Source organism: Pinus tabuliformis, chromosome J, assembly GCF_031772625.1.
Source record: "Pinus tabuliformis cultivar Carrire ecotype Pingquan chromosome J, CPIR1, whole genome shotgun sequence".
NCBI classification, from domain to species: Eukaryota; Viridiplantae; Streptophyta; class Pinopsida; order Pinales; family Pinaceae; genus Pinus; species Pinus tabuliformis.
The window spans coordinates 25651499-25668270 of record NC_142295.1 but is presented as its reverse complement, the minus strand read 5'-3'; the positions used below and the strand labels follow the sequence as shown (position 1 = coordinate 25668270).

Sequence of the window (16772 nt, the reverse complement as noted above, 5' to 3'; positions counted from 1 at the left end):
TTTCCATGTGTTTATAAGAGTTCATACACAATTTGTGGAAAGACTTGCTTTTAGATAAAGAAAGCAATGAAGAATAAATTATAGAACGACATTGAACTACTTGATAAAGGAATTGATAACCTCAATATCAAAGTATAAATATGGATGAAAATGAAGTAAAGTTACACATTTGTTGAAGATATTTACATAATCTCTCACAACATTACATTCTATGATCCACAATAAGCCTTATGGGAGTAATCCCAATACAAAGTCAAGTACAGTTGCAAGTGAAGGTTCATCTATTTAAATTTGGATTCCTCCTTTAAAGTGGAAACTAAGGTAGAATTTTCACCCTATGATACTTAGATGGATTCATTGCAACTTAATGTTTGGAAAATATAACTATATTCCTTTTATGATAAACACATCAATTTGTAGATGAAGATAAACTTAACTTCATATAGCTACACATGTGAAGGGAATTTTCGTTGCATGTAGAATTTATTTGGGTAGAGACAAACCCTCTACATCACACAGGCCATGACATGGGAAAAATTCATAGTTGTTATAAATGAGAAATTCTATCATGTCAACCATTGGAAGGAATAACAATAATGACATAATGACAAATAGAAGTCTAAATAGAAAGTAGATCTTTACATCTAGCAAATAAACCACTATACAATTTGGGTTGCAATGATGGATAATGGAACAAAATAACCATTTACATGTATACATTGATCACACCGATTCCTAGTCAAATTCATACATTGATCATACTAATTCAATACATGCTTAATATGTTTGATATTTGCTCTCTTAAAGACACAAATTTCTTAGAAAGTTAAGTTCACAAAGGATAATAACAAGTGAAAAAATCCTAATCATGTTGTTGGTGCTATACTTCAATTTTAGAGAAAAATATCATTATAAAATATGGCACAACCAAAAATTCATTTAGCTTTACCACATAACAAAACATTGCATCCAAGTCACTTAAACAAGTTCAAAGTGCATCCAAGAATAAGAATGTTTCTCTTTGAAACCCGAGCAATCTCAATAGAGAGGACGGCTGGAAGATCAGTAGTTGCTGGGTCCCAGCCCTCTCTTCCTAATCATATTCTTCCCTTCCTCCCCTCCCTCTTTTTATAGCTTGTTCTTGTTTTCTTATAAGTTAGTTTCCCCTTGTGATCCGGTATCCTTCTTTCTTTGATGAGTTGTTTATATAGTTTGAGATATTTTAATAGCATTTAGTTTATACTATTAGTTATATACTAATAATTTTAACTTAATTAATAAAAGAAAAATAATTACTTTAATATTGAAATCGATCTATGATAATATGTTTTTATTAATTTATAATTAAAATAATTAAGCAATTTAACTAATAAATAAACAATTAAATGAATCTAAAATTTTATAATTTTATTCTTTCTATATAATACTTAATTTATTTTATTTTAATATTTATATTTATAATAAAAATTAAAATAAAATAGTTAATACCTTTTATTTATAACTAACTATTAATTTAATAATCATTTAAATTAATTTATTTTAATATATATATATATATAATAAAAATTAAAATAATTATAAAATAGGTAAAACCTTCATGTAAATTCATATGTCCCTTTAATTTTTAATTTAATAATAGTATAACTAACTATTATTTTAATAATTATTTAAATTAACTTATTTGAATTTTTAATTAAATATAGTTATGCCCCAGGGCTTGTTCAAAGAGCCGTTTCCTAGTTAAATTTAGTCATTAGTCAATATAGTCGTTGCATGGTAAAAAATTATAGTCGTTGGATGTTCTGCTTTGACTATTTAACATGCAAGCTGGATCTGATTCTTCAACTTGTCCTGACGATGAACCACACTAGTTGGTTCGAAATGCGTCAACAAATGAAATATCTTGTGATTTACGCCGAAAAATCTCTCATAAACTTGATATGGATCACAGAAGCCTCAATTCAACAAGAGAAAAAGACTTTCGAACAATGAACGTTAAAAGCTACATCTAGCGAAGCACGAAAGACCTACCACAACAGAATGAAAAGAAAAATGTCATATTAGTTCTTATTGTCACAAAACAAGCTAACATCTCTTTAATGCTAATTATGCATCCAAGTTTTATAAAGCATGAGAATTTACTATCCTTTAAGATCAAAATTAAGAAGGAACTTAGGACCATAAAATGCTTTCGTCAATCATCTACAAGTTTGGATACAATGGTGCACAACTAAAGGCATATAGACCAATTACATAACGCAAAGAACAAACAAAAAACTAGAAATCCCTAAACTTAATTAGATTAGATTAAGAGGATAGTTGGCCCAAACATGAGAGGTGCACCTTTGCACATACATGCTAAGATGTACAAAGAACCTATTGATGTAGTGATAATTTTTTTACTTTTAATTTCTCTCTCTTTATATATAGAGTATAAAAAAATAAGAAGTACACCTCTCAATATAATATAGATGTAAGGATGTATAAGGTACATATTGGTGTAATTTAAGAAATTTTGTATTTTTTTTTTTTCTCTATATATTGATACAAAAATATTTTACTTAATGTAGATATTGAATATTTTATTTATGGTCAACATTGATTTTTTGTTATTAATATATATTTTAAAGTCATTTGTCAATTTCATATTGAACATGAAAGAAATTGCATGTCTCCCTCATACAAGATTATAGAAGGTGCAAATGAATTAAGAAAAAGTGATTTCGAATTTACACAAAGACATAGAAAGATGGCGATCACTTAGATTAAATGGAGAAAGCAATTAGGTAGAAGAGCCACATGTGCAAATTTCCAAACCCAAGACTTAGTTATGTATAACATATGGCACTTTCACATGATTCAAGTTAGTTTGAAATGCCCAATCTATTTACCCTCTTTGGTTATTGAGGACATGAGGACGATGAAGGGTAGTTAGATTATATGATGATGAAAGGAAATTAAAGAACACAAGCATAGAAATAGGGTGGATGGGCCTAATGCATGGATTTCCAAATCCAAGCCTAAAATAACTATGAAACTTTCAATCATTTTGTTGTAAGAAATATAACTTTCATCACTACTTCATGTATATAACATTCATCGCTATTTCATGTGTCCAAGTATTTTCCTCTCTATTCATCCATCTCACATATGTGGAAAGAAATAAGGTCATCTAAGACTAAGATTGTGGATAAGCCCACTACATCGATTTCCAAATACTAATACAAAATAGAGTTTTCCATGTCATAGGTAATTTGCACATAGTCCACGCACACTAGAAATGCATAATTTATTCACCCTTTCCATTTACACAAGATTATAAAAAGACAAATGAACCAAATGTATAAAATTCCAAATACAAGTCTCAGTTTTTTATTTTATTTTTAATTAAACTTTAAATATTACAAATTTTTCAATAATTAAAAAAAAAAAACCTTAACATAAAAATGTATATCTTTAATAAAGACTTCACAAATAAAACAATAAACAATTATTTATTTACCGTAAATAAACCATAGTAAAAATTAGTATATATTGAAATATAATACATTTAAAAAAACATACTCTAAATTCCTTCCATAATTAGATTAATCTTTTTAATATAAATTTACTCATTACTTAAAAGGATAAATATAACTATTTTATGATATTCAATTTTTGTAAAATATAATTTTAACCATTACCACTCAAATCAAACCATAAATAGTTAAATAATAATTAAAAACAGTTATATATTGAATATTCAAGATAACACATTAAAAAAAATCATAAATTTTATATTATTTATTTTTTTAAATATAAATTTTATTTATGATATTTATTTTTTCTAAATATAATTTTAATTATTATTATTCAAATAAAATTATAAATAATTGCGGAAAGTTTTTTTTATTTCAATTTAAGATGGATGAAAATCTATGAATTATTTTATTTTATTTTTTAATTGACGACTTAGATTGATTCTCAAAGGAATATATTCAGGATATGCTTAGTTTGAATACTTATTAAGGGTTGTAGTGTGTTACAAAGTTTGTTAGGTTGCGTTGGCTTCTAATAGATTAAAAAAAATAGATTTCCTCTCACCAATTTCCTAGGGATTTGAGATTATTCCAATTCTAATAAGTTCTTCCATGATAAGTTCTTCATTATTATTTATAACATTCATTGATATATAAGCAAAGATCTATTAATTTTTTATTTTATTTTTTTAATTGATGACCTAGATTGATTTTCAAAGGAATATGTTTATCATATGCTTATCAAGGGTTGTAGTGTGTTATAGAGTTTGTTAAGTTGCATTGACTTTTAATAAATTTATAAAATTAGATTTAGGCTCACTAATTTCTTAGGGATTTGAGATTATTCCAATTCTAATACGTTCTTCCATGATAAGTCCTGATTATTATTTATAACATTAATTTATATATAAGAAAATTTTATTTAGCAAAATGGTCCCTTTTTTTTCAGAGAAAAAACCATCATAGATTTATATTAAGAAAATATAAAGATCTTCAATACATATCAAGTTTGGATTGAGGCATAAAAATGCCCAGCAACCTTTGCAAAAAATAGATACAGATAGTCCATTGAGGCATAAAAAAGCCCATCAACCTTTGCACAAAATAGATACAGATAGTCCGAATCTTATCAAATTTGAAATAAGAAAAACATATACTTCACTTCTACAAAGCCTGCTTGTCCAAAATTTGCAAAATGGTCCCTTACTTTTAATAAATTTAAAAATATTTATTAAAAAATTAGATTCCTGCCCATCAATTTCCTAGGGATTTGAGATTATTCCAATTCTAATATGTTCCTCCATGATAAGTTCGTCATTACTATTTATAACATTAATTTATATATAACAAATTTTATTTAGCAAAATGGGCCATTACTTTTAATAAATTTAAAAATATTTATTAAAAAATTAGATTCCCCCATCAATTTCCTAGGGATTTGAGATTATTCCAATTATAATAAGTTCCTCCTTGTTAAGTTCCTCATTATTATTGATAACATTAATTTATATGTAAGGAAATTTTATTTAGCAAAACGGTCTATTACTTTTAATAAATTTAAAAACTTAGATTCGTCCCAAGTGGCTCCTAGCCCACCACACTCATTTCCTAGGGATTTGAGATTATTTCAATTCTAATAAGTTCCTCATTATTATTTATAACATTATAAGCAAATTTTATTTAATAAAATGGTTTATTACTTTTAATACATTTAAGAAATTAGATTTGTCCCAAATGGCTCCCTACCAATTTCCAAGGGATTTGATATTATTCTCATTCTAATAAATTCCTCCTTGATAAGTTCCTCATTATTATTTATAACATTCATTTATAAATAAACAAATTTTATTTAGCAAAATGGTCCATTTTACAATAAGATGTGCAATTCTTTTTTTTTCTCAAGTTAAAGTTGACCCATAACCTTTATAGATGGTTTATTAGATAAATGTGTGCATTGGTAACGCATTCTTCGTGTGCAATAATTATGAAGTCTTCTACTATATCAACCACATTAATATTTTTAATGCGGTTGTACATGTTAAGCAATAATTGAAAACAATTATATATTCCAAGATAATGCATTATAAATAAATAAAATGAGCTTAACTTTACCAGGGTCATTTTTGCCCAAAAAGAAATGAAAATTAGGGCACAATTTTGATAAAATCTGGTCCAAATTTTTGGAAATCTCAATTACAAGCTTCAAAATTTTAAGTGACCCAGAAATTTTTAATAGTACTGAAACCATTTCCACCATAAAAACAGATTCAAATTTCTTTTTAACAACAACAACATTCATACCCGTGAAATTTAAAATTGATGCTTCAGTGAAACAAGGCCTTGAGTGTAAAAAAAAAAAAATCTATCTTTAGTGTTCTTCCACGTTCTATTTCACTTCAATCAAGGTGATGCCAATATGTTGAGTACAAATTTAGCTTTGAACTGGTATGTCACACTCATGAACCAGTGATGAAGCACATAAAAGTTAGAACCCTTTTAAAGTGAAATTGGTCACAATGTTTCTGTATGTAACGTTAAAATGGGCACAGAATTTTAAGCATACTTCCCTCCGGAAAACTGAAACTGCAGCTGTAGCTTGAAGCGACTCCACCATACGTCAACAGAATATACACACACATGTATTTTTATATATTTATTCCAGTGTGTCATCAATACAAGCCGTGCAATGCAAGACTCTAACTTCTCCAATTGTTTGGATTCCATTGGTTATAGGTATACTGGTCAAAATTCTAGTGTTATCATTCCAGGCAAAACGTGCAGCCCTAGGTATGATATTCCCTCATAGGTGTCAGTGGAGAAAACACTGCACAAATTCTGCTATCTTTTAGCAGATCAGTTGGCCAATTTAGTTCATATTGCTTTTAAAACAATCTAAAAGGATGGCAGGAATGATTATTCAGGCAAGCCAATCCAACTTTAGGATTGTGGCAACAGAGCGCTTACATCAGCTATTTCTCAACTACTTGATTCTATTTTGATAACGCATAACCAGTGATGTCAACCAATAAATAAATGTTTCACTTTGCAGAAAACAAAAAGAAAGTGATATAATACAGAGGGATACTCATCCCTACAAGAGACTTAACCACCTCTGACAGATAAGGACGCAGGGATAGCCACTTGTCTGGAAGAATACACCTCAACTTATATTCTTGCCCCTGATTTGCCTTAGAGAATGTCTGCAACTGGCTGGTCTCTTCCTTAGATCATGACCCACTTGCTGTATTACTGAATTTCATTTTTCATTAAAACTTAATAGTCAACTAACTGAACTTACCTTGTTTTTGAGTTTTTTTTGGAGCAAGAAAGTTTTTTCTAGGATAGTGACCATTTTTCATTAAGCTCAATAGTCAACTAATTGAATCTTTCAAAATATATCTGGTTTCTAAATTTCTGGAGCAATGAGTATTTTCCAGGGTAGTGATATAAGGTAAAACTCTTATGTTTGTAACATTATCCCTCAATTTCTGCCTTAGATAATGTCCGCAAAAGGCTGGTCTCTTCCTCATATCATGCCCACTTACTGTATTACTGAATTCCTTTTTCAATAAGTTTAAAAGTCAGCTCTATGAAGCTTTCACCAACTTGCTTAAAGCTAAATGTACCTGGTTTTAAAATGGTATTTTAGTTTGCTAAAGCTTTTTTATGTTTTGAGCAACATCCCCCACTTACTATATTACTGAATTCCTTTTTCTATTAGTAAAAAAGTCAATAGTCAACTCTATGAATTCCATTAGTTTAAAAGTCAACTCTATAAGCTTTCACCAACTTGCTTAAAGCTAAATGTAACTTGTTTTAAAATTTTACAGCAAAATTTACAGCAGGAATTGTTTTAAGGATGGTATTTTAGTTTGCTAAGGCTTTTTTATGTTTTGAGAAATATCCCTCAATTTGAATGGCCTATGGAAAAATTCAAACATACATATTTTATTTACATATTTAAGTTTTGTGTTTTTTTTTATACGATCTCAAAATCTATCATAATTCAGCTGTCAAATCAGTCGTGAGGACAACCATCTGTGGGGACTCATTACCATTATTCAAGGAAAACCACGCCACCTGGAATAACCCGTTGGTGGTCTATAAGGGGCAGACTTTCACTCTTGCGAGATGACTCTTGCTAGATGCCTCTAGGTCTTGGGCCTTTAACTGGTTTCATTAGGTCCCAGGAAGCCGAGCTCTTAGCCAAGCAAAAACAGTTTTAGAGCATACTCTAGGCTCTATTTTGATTTTTTTTTTTATTGTGTCACAATTTGATTATATAATTTTGAGTGAATTTTTTTTTTTTTTTTTTTATTGTTTAAAATTAAAATGTATTTTAACATATATAAAATGGATTCAGCACTTTAAAAAAAACTTTCAAGACATTTCAATTTTCAAAATTGTCATTCTAACTGATCTCAATTTTAAGCAAAATCAATAGAAAAATATAATAGAAAAACCAAAACCCAAAAGAGTTAAACTATTACTTTTATTTAAAATAAATTTTATAATTTCCATTTTAATGATGTACTATGAATAATTTCATACATTTTGCTAGTATTATTTTTAGTCATCGATGATAGTTAAATTACATATTATTTAAGAAAGGAATGGAATTTTGGATGGAAGGATCAAAACTTTCCCTTCCAGTAAACTCAAGAATACATTTGATTCGCATATAACAATAATTAAATAAAAACTATTTACAAAATATGATTTTATTAAATTAATTAGGAAAAATGGGTAGCTAAATTTACAAGTGCTGTGAAAATGAAATCTTATGTACTAAGAGATTGTAGGTTAAAATCCCTTGACTTATCTATGTGGCATATATAGACATCTAGATTCAAAATTCAAATCCCTTAACTTACCTATATGGCATATATAAACACCTAGATATTAAATTATAATGGTAATCGTGACAATCTAAAATTAGTTATAAAAATTAAGTTAACTATCAAAATAGACAAAACCCACCTAGTTACCCATTTCTCTAGTCACCATTACTAAATAGAAATAAAATAAAAAATCAATAAAAAAAAATTGTTTTCATAAAATACTTTCATCATGTATAATGAATAATCTTAAATTTAAAAGACTCACAAAAATCAAAATTATTTACAAAATATTTTTTTAACTACAATGATTATGGAAATGTCCATTTCCACATTAACACTGGCTTATTTTATGCATCAAACGCAACACTGGTTAAATGCAAATAGAGTAATCATAAACATTGTTTCCAGCAGATTCAGATGTGGGGAGAATTGACTTGAGTAGTTTTAATGTAATAGCTCATTATTAAAATTCCACCATGGAATATACTAATATGGGTGACAAATCCTTGAGTTGACTCCATAACACTTTATAGAGTGAGTAATCTCAGAGGCTTGCCACCTTGCTACCAAATGTCTTGATTGGTGGGATACCAAGAAAAATGCCTTATTTTCTCATAACTGTTATTCAATGGATGTGGAAGTGGATTGGGCAGCCATTTAATTTTCATCCAATGGATGCAAAAGATGACTTAGCGTAAATGTAGGCTTTAGCTAATGGATGCGAAAGCTGAGATTATCGACATGTTGTTTTCCTGCAGGGGAAGCAAACGACAAGTTGGCAGATATGAAGCTTTGAATCCAGTGGATGCAAAGCTGACATGGAGGACATGTATGAACGAAAAAGCTGATTAAGAAGACGTGGTTTTTTATTTAATGGATTCAATTTTAAAACATGATAAATATATCTTAAGTTGGACAAATTTGCAGTAATTTTTACATGGTATTTTGTGAATACAATAATACGAGTAAAATTTTTGTAAATCGATTCCAAATACCAAAATTCTAAATACATCAACATTTATAAATTGTATAAGAAAAAATGCATGCCAAAATATGGAAGCCCAGCTCTATATGCAAGTGGATTTAGGATTGTATGATGAGAAATGCATCAACATTTGTGCAAAATATGGGAGCCCAGCTCTATATGCATGTGGTTTAGGATTTTATTAAAGTAAAATATTCTTGATGAAGAAACCTCGACGACTGGACCGTGTCCTTCTGTGAAGAAAGGCGTTTTACCTCACTTCCTAACTTTAATTACGTGGTTGCTTGCCACATTATCCACAACTTCAGATGCTGATACCAAACTTTTAGCCTTTTTCAGGGCTGATTTCCCATCAAAGAAAAGAGATGTTTAGACCCATTTCAGGATAGAAGTTCAGGTTACTTTTCACGGACTTTCAAGGTGCCTCACTACCAAATATCCATCCACATATTTAGCTAGCTGGCTGACTTTGAATCAAAAAAGTGCATTTCAAAGCCAATTGAGGTAAACCTTAACCAAGAAAGTGGGATTTGAGGTCCTTTTAAATCCATTGTTAATACAGCAATTGGCAGAAAATCTATTTCATTTATAGCTAACAGCCATTTCTAACCGTTCTAGGCAATTTATGTGCGACTATCTCAATTGCCCACCAAATCACTGAAACCGGAGGTTTTTTAATTTGGGTTTCTCGAGAAGGCTTTTCGGGTCAATTCTGGAAATACCTAAGTGCTAAATTCACTCTCCAGGCACCACAAAAGTGGCCATTTTGAACCCAGAGACTACTAGTTTTCAGTCAATTTGAAGAGCATCCCAAAGTTGAAAACGGAGACAATGCACAGCTTTTCATGCGAAATCATGCAGGACCGTAGGCCTTGGCTTATTCCACGCCTTCATGGGTGGCTTTTAACACTGTCGGAGATAAGGGTTTCTTTCAATGAAGGGCAAGGGGTGGCTGAGAGCGTGGCAAGCATCTTAAGTAACGTCTATGTCTACACGGAGTAATGGCGTTCACAGGGCTTCAAAAACTATTTTTTAACTGTAATTTCCATGTGGGTTGACGAATTCCGAGGCCTAGGGTTGTTGGGTTGTTTCAGCTGCATTGCAATTTGCTATCCATTATAAGATGAGCATTGGGCTCAGAATTTCTCAGGGACTCGTTCGGATATCAATGGAGGTTTTGAACTTTGCTCTTGCTTTGCCTTGGGATTTGCATTGATATGGGGATTGGATAAGGCCTTCATTTTGCATTGATTTGAGGAGAGGTTTGTACTGTATTGGACCTTCACTTTGCATTCATTGAGAACTGGATTTGTAGTGTACTAGGCCTCCATTTTGCATTTATTTGGGGATAGAACTTTTACTATGTTAGGTCTTCCTTTTTCATTGATTTCGGTATTCGATTCGTACTGTACTATCCCTTCATTTTACATTGTTTTGGAAATTGAATGTGTGCTGCATTACGCATTTGCATTGATTTCTGTATTGGATTTATACTGTATTAGGCCTTCATTTTGATTGATTTGATCACTGGATTTGCACTGTATTAGGCCTTCATTTTGCACTGATTTGGGTACCGCGTTTATCCTGTATCTGGCTTTCTTTTTGTATTGATTTGGGGACTGAAGTTATACTATGTCAGGCCTTCATTTGGTTTGATTTTGTGTTTTTCTGGCATGGAGTTTGGATTTTCTTATTGATTTTGGTGCTCTATTTGCACTGTTTTGCATTAATTTCTGCATTGTCAGATCCTGAGTTTTTACTCATTAAGATGATTTGGATTCTATACTGAGTTGGGCTCTGTATTTATATTGAGATAGTGCAATTTTTTCATGGAATTTATCTCTGAAAATAATCCTGTCAGGTTGTCATTGGTTTGGCTTGACTTAGCATTACCAGTTGATTTCGTTTTGGCATCTCATTGAGCTCACGGTCTTCTGTGTTGCGTTGGAATTTACAGGAAATCAAGCTCTGGGTTTGTATTGGCTTGGGTTGGTATTTGCATCGAATTGAACAGCGAGATGAAATTGGGAAGCTGAGGTTGCTTTTAATAGGGATCTGAATCCTCTTGATTTGGTTTGAAATTTGACTTGAATCAAGCTCCAGGCTAGCATCAGTCCAGCTATGGACCGAAATAAGCTGTGAAGTGCAGTGATTGAGATGAGATCAGGACGCTCTGTGTTCGTGTTTGATTTGGTTCAGAATCTTCTTGACTAGGCTTCAAGTTGATATTGAATCAAGCAAGAAGACTCTAAGAGTAGGTCCTTAAAAATCTTACATGAGCTAGCTTTGCTCAGATAAGATTATCACTCATCTGCTAGCTCAGACAGGTCAGGTTATCATTTATCTCAGTTAGAAGGGCTGGTTATCCGTTATCTGGCGCAGAATTCACACAAAATTAAATTGAGATGGGGTTGGGAAGCAATGTAAGTTCGAGGAGCGGGGAATATTTGGAGGGCATGATTTCCGACTATGTAGGAGGCAAAGGAAGAGTAAGGCCAAATAAGAACTCTTCTGCGCGTTTGGTTACAATGCTGACATGTTTACAGTTTGCATTTGCCATCTATGCAACTTTTCTGCTCTACTTCATGATTCCTACTGTAGATTTGAAGACTGGTCCAGATGTTAGATGGGCAACTCAAATTGCCAAGCACTGGAGAGACTTCATTAGAAATCCCCGTTCCCATTATCAAGATTGGGAAACTCCTGCTGTGACAGTAGGAATCCCTTCAAAACTTGAGGCCTGTCAGCGGGAGTCAATTGATTTTTTGCAAAAGAAGTCAAACGACACGAGAATGATCAGCGTCAAAAGGGAACTCTATAATGAGGTTTTAGCTTTCCAGAGACGATCATTTGGAGCTGAAACATTGGAGGAGTTAATGAGATTGCCTTCTGCATGGAATTCATCGGTAAAAGCTCCGAAAATCACAGTGATTTTGAACCATTTCAAGAGGAAAACACTCTGTGCACAGCTTGAATCTCTTATGCAACAAACTACTCCATTCCACAGAATTTGGGTTCTTGCATTTGGAAGCCCAAATGAAAATTCCTTGAGAAACATTGTGGAGACTTACAATGATTCAAGGATCAGTTTTGTGAGCTCGAGCTATGATTTTAAGTATTATGGGAGGTTTCAGATGGCATTACAAGTAGATGAAGCTGATTTTGTATATATTTTAGATGATGATATGATCCCTGGAAGAAAAATGTTACAAATATTAGGACATGTTGCAGGAACTGAGAAGTATAAAAATACTGTTTTGGGTAGTATTGGAAGGATATTACCCTTCAGACAGAAAGATTTTACTTTTCCAAGTTATAGGAAATATGGAGCCAAGGAGGCAGGCTTGTATTTACCTGATCCTGCTTATGAAATTACAGTAGAAAGGATTGTTCAGGTGGACTTTCTGTCAAGCTCTTGGTTTTTATCTGCAGAACTTGTCAAGACTTTATTCATTGAATCTCCTATCACCTTCGTGACAGGGGAAGATCTTCATTTGAGGTACGTATTTGAAGAAAAATATCCCTCCAGATGATTTAGATCTATTACTCAGGACTGAAATTGAAAATGAATAGAAATGTCTTGTTGTTATCTCATAGTGCTTTGATGCTGGAAACATGTCTTTGATCAAACTTGTTGATGCCCCAGTACTTATGAATTGTGCATTTTGGATGTGGAAGTAACCTATCTGGGTAGGGTGTCTAGAGTTGAGTAGGAACCATAGAATCACATGTTGCTCACTTTTATCAAACGCATTGTGTCTGCAAAAAGTTAAGACATCTCATTGCCTACACGTTCCAGTATTCGGGTAGCCTGGGGCCTCATCACTTTCACCACATACGTTACCTTCTTGTCCGAGTTATCCTGTTGTCTTTATGAGGAAAAAACAGCCGCTCAGATCTATATGTTTACATTTGAAGTCTGTCCAACCTGAGGAGAGTGCTTAGTTTTCATCAACCACCTGTAGTCTGGAACCCTAAACTATCATGCATTCTAAAATTTGAGAAAATCTTATGGTCCACATACTTCAAAGAATCCACCATTCCAAGAGTCATCCAAGAAGCTTCTCAAGAGTTTCTTTGTAAACGAATTTCAAATTAAAAGGTGTGTCCTGCTCATGTCAGATACCATTTTTCCAGAAATTCACAGCTTGGAATCCATATGGTGATAGTAATGCCAAGTCTGGATCATATCCATCGAAAGTGTCGACATTTACAGGTTTAGACGTGCACATATTAGATTGAATAAATTTAAGAAACTAAACTTTTGAGTTTGAAATGCACCGTTTGTTTGTTGTGGAAATGCACAATTTGTTATTGTTTTTTATAAAGAAACTCGCACCTAGGGAATGTTCACCGCAATCAAATCCAGGTATGCCGTTTTAAAAAGAAAAACTCAGTTAAGATCAGTTTTCATTATGGATTCAATTTTAAATGGAAGTGCAAAAATTATGTGCAATTCTCTCATGATAAAACCTTTTAGCGTGGGAGTTTTGTATAGCTTGGAGTGAATTTTGTGTCAATGTTGGTAGTTTTTGTGTTATTAGGGCATACTTCAAATTCAGTTAGAATCAAAAGTCACAGAATTTATTTTTCAAATTACAGTTTCTGATTAAATTGTATGAATTAGGTCTTAAAAACAACATTTGATCCTAACTATTGCTAAGATCAAAATTCCTCGTTATTGACCTATTTTATTTACCTTTGATGCAGCTACCTACTCCAGAAGTACAGAAATGCTGGATCTTTTGTTCTTCCAACAGACCCACAGGACAAAGAAACATGGGGAGATAGTGAGCATAGACTTGCATATGTCTCAGAGACCACCGTAATTCACAAGGATATAGTGCAAATTCGTGATGATCAATGGTAGAGAGTCTTCTCTCGTGGCTACATCACACAATGGGCTGCAATGTATCCTCAAGATATAGATGCAATGTTTTATGCTCATTCTGTGAATGAAGTTGTTGCCTTGGCTCCTCTCCTTGAAAAATTACGATCTGTTGTAGGAAAGAAAGCATTCATTGTTGTATCAGGAGGCTCATTATGTCCATGTGAAGAGGCTGCTTTGGCTCTACGATGGCCAAAAGCAGTTTGCCATGAGAGACGCTTCAAAATATTTGATTTGGAGCTTAATTCGATTTCAGAATCATCACATTCCGAGGTTTCTCTCATCCAGTCAACCTATGCAAGCATGAAAGGGCTTCTCAGAATCCATAATCCTTCTCTGATCATTACTGTAGCTGACATTGATGTAAAGGTCAGGGATGCGTTGATACTGGCTGCCTCAAGTAATCGGAATGCATCTACATTGATCCAATTGCCAAGATCGACTGTGCCTAAAGTGCTCTGGATAGCTGATTTGAGGTCCACAGCTCTAAAAAGTAAAAGATCTCCTCACCCACTTGGAGGAATTAGCTATTTTTCATACTGAGCCCTTCAAATCTCCTTGTCTGTTGGAGGAATTAGCTATTTTTCATACCGAGCCCTTCAAATCTCCTTGTCTGTTGGAGGAATTAGCTATTTTTCATACCGAGCCCTTCAAATCTCCTTGTCTGTTCATGTTAAATTTAGGGATCACTAGAGTGAGCGATATTATATAGAATTAATTCTCATCGAAAGATTTTTTTTTTTTTTGAACTGAAAGAGATCCATGATTTGAATACTAGATTGAAGAGACTGAGCTCTGCTCTTAATGAAGAATTTGAGATCTCTGGATGTTCTTTCTGGCTGCATATATTAAAAAAGCTGCAATGTTGTATTATTCCTAACAACGAGTTCATGTTCTCTTTTCAGATTGGAATCGGATGAGAATTTCAATAAATGTCATCACACAGAATAGGCCTGTATCTCTTCAGAGGCTTCTAAAATCTCTCACCGAGGCCTATTACCTTGGCGATGAAATTTCCCTGAGCTTCAACATGGACAGCAAAGTTGATGCAGAAACTCTCAAAGTTGTGAGTAGCTTAAATTGGCCTCATGGACCAAAACATTTAAGACGAAGGATCATTCAAGGTGGCCTCATTCGAGCAGTTAGTGAGAGCTGGTATCCCTCTTCTGATGATGATTATGGCTTACTACTTGAAGATGATATCGAGGTCTCTCCATACTACTATTTGTGGATCAAGTATGCTCTTTTAGCCTACCATTATGATCCTCAAGTCTCTCTTCCCGAGCTCAATTCCATTGCCCTTTATAGTCCTCGCTTGATAGAAGTTGTCAAGGAGAGGCCTCGATGGAATGCCACTGACTTCTTTAAGGAGATTCATCCCAACACACCATATTTGCATCAATTGCCCTGCAGTTGGGGAGCCCTGTTCTTTCCCAAGCATTGGAGAGAATTCTACACATACATGGGCATGCGCTACACGGAGGATGCCAAGAAGAATCCTGTCCAAATTCCAAGGTCAAGAACCAATGGTTGGCAAGCATCTTGGAAGAAATTTTTGATTGACATGATGTATCTCAGAGGTTATGTCAGTCTGTATCCCAATTTTCCGAACCAGACCAGTTTCTCTACCAACCATATGGAGCCCGGTGCTCATATAAATGCTTCTGAAAATGTTGTCCACCACAAGAAAGAGGACTTTGAGGTGCCCCTGTTACAAGAAGATTTCAGGAATTTCTTGCCAAATCAAAAGCTTCCCTCTGCTTCCAAACTGCCCGTGCTCAATCTGTTCAATCAGCCCGTTACTCTGAAAGGTCTCAAGTCAGCAGGAGCGAAGCTTATTCAGGATGTAATTCCATGCAATATCACCGAAATTGTGGCGGTAGACCATGGAACTGGCATGCCTTTACACTGTGCCAAGTTCTGAGTTATCATCACCACCCAACAAAGTCAAGTTGTGTTCTTCAATTCCCTTCCATCATGGCTTTCAGTCATCTCAAATTCTTTGTCCCGGATTCATAACTCACTCGCTTCCCTTCCAATTTTATTTTGTTGCAGAATTGTACCCAAAGTCCTATCCTGGTCCTCCTTGACAGGATACTGAATGAGCTGAGCAAATAACAGAATCTTTGCTCAGGCAGGACTTCATAATTTTAGTAACTAGACATAAATCATACAGCTTGAGACAAACACTTAGTAAAGAGGGGCAAAGCATGGCATCCCTCCATTAATTTACCCCAAAATGCAGGGGCAGCTGTTGTCTGCTTGCTGATAAAGAATATTCAAATTGTTGTATTCATTGCAGTTTCCAATAATACACGGTGGGCAATGTCGACTAAATTTCTTTTCTTTGAATTGTGATGAATGGGTTGTAATGTGAATACCTGAAGATGGGACTAATCGCACTTCGGCAGTGACATAATGGAACAATAAAAATCATTTTGTAACAGAAGCGTGTAACAACATTCTTTTACATTTGAAATGAGTAAAAGACAAACTTAATTCAATGACAGGATACAAACAAAATCAACAAAGTCAAAATG

The 16772-nt window shown here is 33.2% G+C and overlaps 2 protein-coding genes across 3 annotated transcripts; both read left to right on the top strand.

Moving 5' to 3' along the window:
• Positions 1-9660: 9660 nt before the first annotated feature.
• LOC149225251 (uncharacterized) lies at positions 9661-16563 on the top strand. 2 transcript variants are annotated; one of them, XM_089377017.1, is made up of 4 exons: positions 9661-10518; positions 11302-12843; positions 14055-14725; positions 15138-16563. In XM_089377017.1, the coding sequence occupies exons 3-4, from the start codon at positions 14254-14256 to the stop codon at positions 16154-16156; spliced, it is 1491 nt and encodes a 496-aa protein (XP_089233143.1). In that variant the 5' UTR covers positions 9661-10518; positions 11302-12843; positions 14055-14253; the 3' UTR covers positions 16157-16563. The 2 variants fall into 2 exon arrangements, with proteins under 2 accessions (XP_089233143.1, XP_089233142.1); XM_089377016.1 differs by having other exon boundaries at positions 9661-10606.
• On the top strand, positions 11750-14214 carry LOC149225252 (uncharacterized). Its single transcript, XM_089379900.1, has 2 exons — positions 11750-12843; positions 14055-14214. The coding sequence occupies exons 1-2, from the start codon at positions 11750-11752 to the stop codon at positions 14212-14214; spliced, it is 1254 nt and encodes a 417-aa protein (XP_089236026.1).
• Positions 16564-16772: the final 209 nt, after the last annotated feature.

What these genes read in the sequence shown, in the direction of transcription:
- LOC149225252 (XM_089379900.1), top strand. Translation starts at nt 11,750, where the DNA reads ATGGGGTTGGGAAGCAATGTAAGTTCGAGGAGCGGGGAATATTTGGAG. An exon ending in GGGGAAGATCTTCATTTGAG is followed by an intron (nt 12,844 to 14,054) that starts GTACGTATTTGA and finishes CCTTTGATGCAG; the next exon opens with CTACCTACTCCAGAAGTACA.
- LOC149225251 (XM_089377017.1), top strand. Translation starts at nt 14,254, where the DNA reads ATGTATCCTCAAGATATAGATGCAATGTTTTATGCTCATTCTGTGAAT. An exon ending in GAGGTCCACAGCTCTAAAAA is followed by an intron (nt 14,726 to 15,137) that starts GTAAAAGATCTC and finishes TTCTCTTTTCAG; the next exon opens with ATTGGAATCGGATGAGAATT.